Here is an 8,323-nt window from a genome sequence, read left to right on the forward strand (position 1 = left end):
TGATCATTTGTATAAGTTTTGATGATGTGCTTTTATTTTAAATTCATGTATTATGCTAATGTACTAATATTTTTCGCATTTAGATAATTGTGTATTATTATACATAAAATATCTCTAATTAATTAAATTTTGTTGTTCCTTCATATAAAATATTTAAATCATCACGTGTCATTATTAATGTGCAAAGCACGTTGATACATACTAGTAGGTTAAAAAGTACTAATCAAATAAAAGATTAATAATATTAAAATTAATAGTACATGTATTATTTTTTCTAACATATTATCTAACCATATTGAGTTATCTAACCAAGGGCAAACATATCAGGTGCTGAGGGCTGTTGCGTGAGTCCTCAGTCAATTGACGGCAGAGGCCCAACATAATGTTCACAAAAGTTTGAGGGGACGACGCGTTTGGGGAATATGCTCCTTTTGCCTATGGAGAATTTCTTGCTTGAGAGGACTTTCCGATTCTCAACTCTCTCTCCATTTCCATTTCTCTATCTCTCTGCAACTCCATTTCTGTAAGCAATGAGCTTGAATAGAGCTCCTACAGTGTATAACCCTAAACCCCAAACCTTTACGGGAATTGCCAACTATTTTTAGATTACATCAGTCTTCTTTTTCACGCATTGATGCCTACCCCTCGTGTTCTCTCTGCTCTTCGCCGCTTTCGCCATAGCTATCAAGGCTCCCATTCCGGTTCTCTATCTGCTGCGGTCTCACCTTTACAAAAGAAATTCGATTTTGATGCTTTTCACTCTTGCCCATCCAAACTCCAAGAAGAAGAACCTGAACCTCAATTCGATGCTTATCATTGCAATCCGTACTCCCAGCTCAGTGGAGGAAGTCAAGGGCCTTTACCGTCTTCATTCTCGTTGCGCAGTATATTGTCTGTTAATTCCTCGCGAAATGTATTCTTATTGTCTTCAATTTCCAGAAGAAATAGTCACCTGTTCTTCAGCCGGGGTAAGCAAAATATTATTCCCTATACTTAAATAGAGCTGTTCATTATGTGTAGTGTTAGCATCATGTTTAACAGAACTGCTCTTTTGCAGGTTTGATTACCAGAGCTAAGAAGATAAGGGCGATTGAGGTGGATGATCATGGGTAACGTGTGTTGTTCTCCTCATATATGATGCTCTTCAATTTCTTTTAAGGCACAACAATTGTATAAATGGCCTTACTGGTTTCTAGAATCTGCAAATTTAACCTTATACTGCTGTTAGGCGCATAACTAATCCCTCATATATGTTTGGTGAGTTATTTTCTGATCCTTTTGTTAGTCTCTCGTGTGTCCGACCAATAATGACGTCCTTTTGCTTAAATCCGGTAAAAGGACATATCTGTAATTTGAGATCCTAGAGGGGTTGAAACTTTGAAGTTAAACTGCCACCAATCAGATGGCATTCCAGAAACTTTGAAGTTAGGTGTGATAATTCCAAAATCAATCAGATGGCATTCAATAACATTAATTGGATGTCTCCATTCTTCTTAATTTGGACTCCATTTGGTCGGACATAGAAGTGTTTCTTATTGCGTAGTGGAAAACGACTTCAGTCTCAAAGTTATTTGTAGTTTCTCTGGATTAAAATGCAGACATCAAAACCTTCTCTTTTACAATCGTGACAACCTACCATCAATCAAAAACAGGAAAATAATTCTCTTAGCTAAAACTATGAATCTCTATGCTATGTCACCTTAATTTCTTCTTTTTCTGTTGCCATAGCCAGCGAGCAGTCACAACAGCTTTATGGTGCAATTTTCTTGTCTTTTCCCTGAAGCTTGGGGTCTGGTTTGTCAGTTCCAGCCATGTCATGTTGGCTGAAGTCGTACATTCAGTTGCGGATTTTGCAAATCAGGTATTGCACATTTTTAAACTAACACGGCCTGGTATGTGCGACGTTCCATCTCTAAAACTTCATCAGTCAAAACAATGTTGATTGCTCACTTTGTAGGCACTTCTTGCGTATGGTTTAAATAGCTCCAGACGTGCACCAGATGCTATGCACCCGTAAGTCTCAATACCTTGACATCGCAGGCACCGTTCCTTTTTTTTTTTTTTAGATTTTAATTTCTCTTGTATTTAGCACACTTCAAGTTTCTAGATATATTAGTATTTGCTTGCATTGCAAAATGAACATATTTACCATTTATTTATTGAATGTGCAACTGTATCATACAAGATATTTGGTTTTCACATATACATGCCTGAGCAGCGCTTAACAACAGTATATCAAACACATGATGAATGAAAGATCTTAGACCGCCGCTAGGGTGGAAAGTTGCTCTTTTTCTTGTGACATGTGTTTCGGAGCTTTAGAGGCTTATGAACTTTTTGAATTCGTATTTTTCTCTCTGCAGATACGGCTACTCCAAGGAAAGATTTGTCTGGTCTTTAATATCTGCTGTTGGTATATTTTGTCTTGGTTGTGGTGCTACAATAGTTCATGGAGTTCAAAACTTGTGGACTTCTGAGGTACTTTAATTGAAATACAGTGATCCGTCATCTGTTGTTGAATACTGTGCTTTCACATCAACCAGAACTGTATTTCTTTGCATGTAAATGTTTCAGCAACCTGCAAATATTGGATATGCAGCACTGGTGATTGGTGGCTCATTCATTATAGAGGGTACAAATTCTTCTCTGATAAATACAAGTAGCTAGAATTTCATTCCTGTTATGGTTTTTACCCCTTATCTCCCTCTACCTTTCGTTCCTGACCCTGGACTTCTTTTAGGTATTTCTCTCATTGTAGCTATTCAAGCTGTCCAAAAAGGAGCTGCCGCAGAAGGAATGACAGTGAGAGATTATATTTGGCGTGGCCATGATCCTACGGCTGTGGCTGTCATGACTGAGGTAACCAACATGTTTTCTTGAGCTCCTACTCATGATCTCTTTGTCAGTGATCTGTAATGTATGTTCAATTTGTAGGATGGTGCTGCAGTTACAGGCCTAGCCATTGCTGCTGCATCACTGGTTGCTGTAAATGCCACTGGAAATCCAATTTATGATCCCATTGGTTCCATTATAGTGGGCAACCTTCTAGGAATGGTATGTGATGCTAAGCCTTAAACCTGTGCTGAAGTTCAAGCATTGTAATCTATATGTATTTTTCAGTGTGTGTCAGCTATCAACATATTACAAAATTAGAGTTCAAAATTGATCTTTTAGTTGAAGTTAGGGATTATAAATATATCTGTTCTGCATGTGCACAAAGTTGAGAATTTGGTGACAACCTACAGATTGTAGTAAACGCTCGTACTTTGGTCCTTCCTATTAGTTATTTTATGTACAGCAGGAGGTTGAGGTTGATACTGAGCGTTCATAGTGTTGTGACTACTAACATAATGAATTGTATGATACATTACATCAAGTATGATTTATTAGAAACATGGATGCACTATTAAAGATGTCACAAAAGTTATCACCGATGTTGTGAGTCCAACAATGTCATATGAGAGTGAATATTGGACTCTTAGAACCACCAATCGGTGAGATGAGTATTATAAACATGCAAATATTAAGATAGATGTGCTATTATATAAGATTTGAAATGATCACATGCGCCAGAAGGTGAACTAGCATGATTTGAGGGAAAACTGAGAGAAGGTTGCATGACATGGTTTTGTAATGTCCAATGTTGACCTCCAAATGCACCGTTCCATAGGTGTGACAGTATGATTGGAGGTATTAAAAAGGACAAGGCAGACTAAAATTGATTTTAGAAAAAAGAACGAGGTTAGATCATAGGGAGGGAAGTTGCGTCAAAAAACCTACAATTTCTTAGAACCCATGTGGACTTGGTGAAGAACAAAATATAATCGAAACAAAGTATCCATATAGGAGGAACCAACCGCTTACGATTAAAGTTTATTCGTTGTCGGTACACTTATAGTAGGTCCTGCGTGATGCTGTTTAATGGAGCCCTTAGCTTAGTTAGAGATTGTGTGATCGTGTAGGGAGAAGCTTGATATTTAGTGAATCCGTAGTCTTAGAGAACCTCTACTTTGTCCTAAAAGACCAAAAAATGAGTATCAGAATGAAATGGATCAAAATGCAGCAGGATAGATATTGATGATTCATATTGCCAATTCTAGCTAGACAGGAATAGAGTGGTTGTTGTTGTTCTTAGCTCTTATATCTTGATTCTAAAGTTAAGACTGGCATCGAAGTAACTTGGGTTGTCCGTTGTCGTGAAGTAGCGTATAGGAGATGTTGATTGAGAAAAGTGAAATTTTGAAGACCCATCTCACAGAATGCTTTCCAGTGTTAGAATGATGCACTTTATGTGATCTTGTTGTGATTGTTACAGTGACTGATGATATGGATGACTAAACTTGGTTGTCAGTAATAATTGTCTGATGTTTTTACGCTTACCACCTTTATTTTTTTTGGAGGGGGAGAGGAGAGAGAGCTAATTCTTTGCCATCATCTCAAACTTAAGCTTTGAAAAAGGGGAGATTTAATATGCAATTTGGAATGCAGGTTGCGATATTTCTGATTCAGAGAAATCGCCATGCTTTGATTGGTAGAGCAATTGATGACAATGACATGGACAGGGTTCTGCAGTTCCTGAAAAATGATCCAGTATGTTGTTGCTGAATCGCTCTTCTCTGCTAACCTGTTTGCCTAACTAAACCATCCAAACTATACTTGCTACAGGTTGTTGATTCCATTTATGATTGCAAAAGTGAGGTGATTGGACCTGGGTTCTTTAGGTTTAAGGCGGAGATAGGTGATGGGAATGGTTCTTCATTTCTATTCTTCAGTTTCTTTAAGGTACCTCTTCTAATATGTTGCTCTATATTGCAGACTTCAATGGCGTAGTGCTGGTTCAAAATTATCTAGAGAGAGCTGGACGTGAAGTGTGGGCTAAGCAGGTTATTAGTTTTCCATGCAAACTTTTTAATTCTTCCGCCACACCACCCCTCATTGGGGTTTGAGGGGGGAGGGGGGGGGGGGGCGCATCCTGTTTTTGCACTTCAATAGCTGACAGCAATCAATGGGTTGATAGAAGAAGGCACTGAAAATTTAGACTACTTTCTCTCTTCTAAAATAGAAAGATTGAACACTTCTTTACCATGCCCTTGTGATGACATGTCTTCGGACGCTATCTTGTTGTCTCTCAAGATGACTTCTCTTTGGGAAGATGTAGTAATAAAAATCAACATAAATTCTTAGAATATAATAATATTTCTGCTTGGCACATTGTTTTTGATTTTTTTTTTTTTTTTTTTTTTTTTTTGCCTTTTGTTGAAGTGATGTGTATTATCTGCATGGCACATTGTTCTCGCAGTATATTTTTCGAAATGATTTCTTGCTGTAACATTCTTGAAGATCAGTTAGCTCATCTCTATTTGATTTTTCTGAACAATGCTGACATAGTTCTTGAATTGTCATAGCTTCAGCCTAAATTATGAAGACCATAAACATTATTTCACTTTCTTCTTCACCCTTAGGGCCATGCAGTCTGCAAGCATTATAATTTGATAGGTACAAGCATTATTGAAAAATAATAGCCACTTATTTTCTCTTTTTCATATGTAGTTTCGGGAGGCTTCAGAGCAGAAGGATGACGCAGAATTACTGAAACTGATGTCAATCTATGGTACGCATAACTTTGGAGGTATGATTGTGAATTGCGCCTATTACATGCTATGAAACTTTTTTGTTTCTTGGCAGGTGAGGAAGTCGTCACAGCACTAGGGAGTGAAGTTGATCGGCTAGAAAAGGAAATCCAGGAAATAGTTCCAGGCATTAGGCATGTGGACATTGAGGCCCATAATCCAATTGGACCATCCCCATGAGTGTTATAACTTAATACTGAGCTACGCAAAAACTTTTTGTTCAAATTATAACCAAATGAGATACAATTGATGAATTGTGGGAAGTATCATTTAGTTCGGGATGCTCTCAACCGAGCTTTCGGTGTAGATTGAAGAATTTGTCGTTTCAGTTTAGAAAAAAATAATCCTCTGCTCGTCTTTTTTTTCTTGTGTGTACAAAAACAGCTTTTATTCATTTCTGGTGATGGTTTTGCAAGTAGAAAGCAACTCTGTGATGTATGAAGGCGCCTTGGACACAGAGGCGGACCTACGTGTGGTTGTGGGGGGTCACGTGCACCCTGTAGGATTGGAGAAACCAATGTAAACAGTACTTTACATAAAACGGGGACCCCTAAAATAAATTAACGGTGCCCCCTAAAAACCAATAGGTTGCGCTGGTTTAGTGGCCTGCTCAAGTGTCTTTCCCCCATATCCAGACCTGTGATCGAGACCAGCATAAGTATATTTTTTTATTATTATTTTTGAATGATAGTTTAGTGCTATATAATTAGTAGTCAACTTGGTTTATTCTTTTTTGTCTTTTCTCAATTTAAATACTAATATGGTACAAGTACAAAGGAGATAACTTGATTCAATTTTCTTTTTAAAATCTCTCCGTCTAATGCCCTAAGCCCATTTTCTCTGCATGATTTGTTCTTTAGATCTTTTATGCAAAATAGTCAAATACTCAATTTAAGATAAAATTTTTCTAGACTTTAAAAAATTAATAAAGAGACATAAAAAGATTAAATAAAATAGGAAAGAGGATAAGCTATTCCATTTGCTAGTTCCTTAGTCAATAATATTCATCTCTAATTAATGTTTATTATCATTATTATTATTAGAAACAAAGACAACTAAAAAGATAACATTTTACAAAAAGAGGTTAAATTGTAGACATATATCCATGGTACATCACAAGCAAGATGCCAATACCTTCTTTATCTTAATAAATAAGTTTATAAGTATTACTCCCTTCGTTCCGGTTTATGTGAACCTATTTACTTTTTGGTCTGTTTCAAAAAGAATGATCACTTTCTAAATTTGGAAACAATTTTGGTTAAACTACAATTCTACCCTTAATGAGAAACTTTTATAACCACACAAATACTCTGGACCCCTTTTTGAATTGTTTAGGACCACAAATTTCAAAAGTCTTCATTTTTTCTTAAACTCCGTGCCCAGTCAAACAGGTTCACATAAATTAGAACAAATGGAGTACAATTTTGTTGACTAGTAGAAAAAAATAACTAATTCAATATAATTTTTCCCAAAAACAGTATTAGAAAAACTCCAAGAATCCTTCTCCATTTAATGTTCACTTTGTAAAAGTACAAATTCCGTCAGACTAGCTACATCGATGGTGATTATGCTTGGACTACTCAACAAACATTTATTAATCTTGGTTTTACTTGAGAGAGTCTTTTTATATGTTTAAACATTCTTTCGGTATTTAATAATAAAAAAATTCTTTCGGTCATGAACTCGTAATTGTCAAGTTTTCTAGCAATCAATAGAATTGGTGTATCTATGTAAACAATAATGGTGCACCCGCTACATTCAAATCCTGGGTCGCCTCTGCTTGGACAGATTTTTCATACCCATTAACCAGCTTAAAGAATGGTTCCTGGCTTAATACTCTCAAGTCTTATCATGTGATGTATGAACATTAGAGTCATCAGACAAGTGATAATCCAGAAAAGGTAAAGGAACATGCTCATTATGCCCCGAGTATTGAACGGCACACTAGTAGTCGGAGATTTCTCGATCGTCAAAAAAATAAAGGTTGGATGGTTCATGATCACGCCCAACTATGCCGTATAAAAGGACAATGCGGTCGCTGCAAATATAATCCGGTTTACAAGTCCGGAGTCGAATCCCACAGAGAGTTAACCTATCAACTGCTACCTTCAGACCCACCAAGTCTTCAGAACCAGCTTCCCAAATATTCAAATTCTCAGTTGATTGTTCTTTAATAACTAACTTGCAAGTAAATAAAAGGCTATAACTAAATTAGAAGGGTTGTAAACAATTATGAAAAAAAAGCTAAGGCAATGATTTCCCCTATTGATGAAATCCCTTCTGTTTATGCTCATACAAATTTACCCACACATCTCTATCAATCATGAACGCTAATCTTACCGCAAATCTCTCCCAAGTAATCACAGTAATCTACTATTGCACTCTCCCGAGATACACTAGCTTGCTTAAATTCGCACAGTTCAATTTAAATTGCACCCAAGGCTTCGTTATTTCTAATCCCGCCTTTAAACCCGCAATTATAGATTCCTCTAATAATCTAGGAGTGGTGTTGTTCAACAATACCCTAAATATGCACTCTTTTCCAAGTTATGCACACTAAATAGGCACAGCTAATTGAGGATCCTGTCAATTAACTACAACGAACACGAAGTTGAACAAATAAAGATTTAACTAGCAATTTGTATTCACATAAACAAGAAGTTCATCACTCAATAGGGTCCATCAAAGCCTTA

The 8,323-nt window shown here is 36.7% G+C and overlaps 1 protein-coding gene across 1 annotated transcript; it reads left to right on the forward strand.

Annotated features, from left to right (window-relative positions):
- The first annotated feature begins 335 nt into the window (after positions 1–335).
- On the forward strand, positions 336–6,043 carry LOC109211091 (metal tolerance protein C4-like). The gene is made up of 13 exons (XM_019374592.1): positions 336–968; positions 1,058–1,109; positions 1,729–1,861; positions 1,958–2,013; positions 2,364–2,478; positions 2,575–2,632; positions 2,741–2,859; positions 2,935–3,054; positions 4,489–4,590; positions 4,666–4,738; positions 4,816–4,883; positions 5,551–5,611; positions 5,686–6,043. Exons 1-13 carry the CDS (start codon positions 635–637, stop codon positions 5,808–5,810), a joined length of 1,416 nt encoding a protein of 471 aa, XP_019230137.1. The 5' UTR covers positions 336–634; the 3' UTR covers positions 5,811–6,043.
- Positions 6,044–8,323: the final 2,280 nt, after the last annotated feature.

The sequence above is a fragment of the Nicotiana attenuata genome, unplaced genomic scaffold (assembly GCF_001879085.1).
Source record: "Nicotiana attenuata strain UT unplaced genomic scaffold, NIATTr2, whole genome shotgun sequence".
Lineage (NCBI taxonomy): Eukaryota > Viridiplantae > Streptophyta > Magnoliopsida > Solanales > Solanaceae > Nicotiana > Nicotiana attenuata.

Coding starts and splice junctions, on each gene's coding strand:
- LOC109211091 (XM_019374592.1), top strand. CDS start 635: ATGCCTACCCCTCGTGTTCTCTCTGCTCTTCGCCGCTTTCGCCATAGC. Junction 1,110..1,728: donor ATTGAGGTGGATGATCATGG/GTAACGTGTGTT, acceptor CTGTTGCCATAG/CCAGCGAGCAGTCACAACAG. Junction 4,884..5,550: donor GTGAAGTGTGGGCTAAGCAG/GTTATTAGTTTT, acceptor TTTCATATGTAG/TTTCGGGAGGCTTCAGAGCA.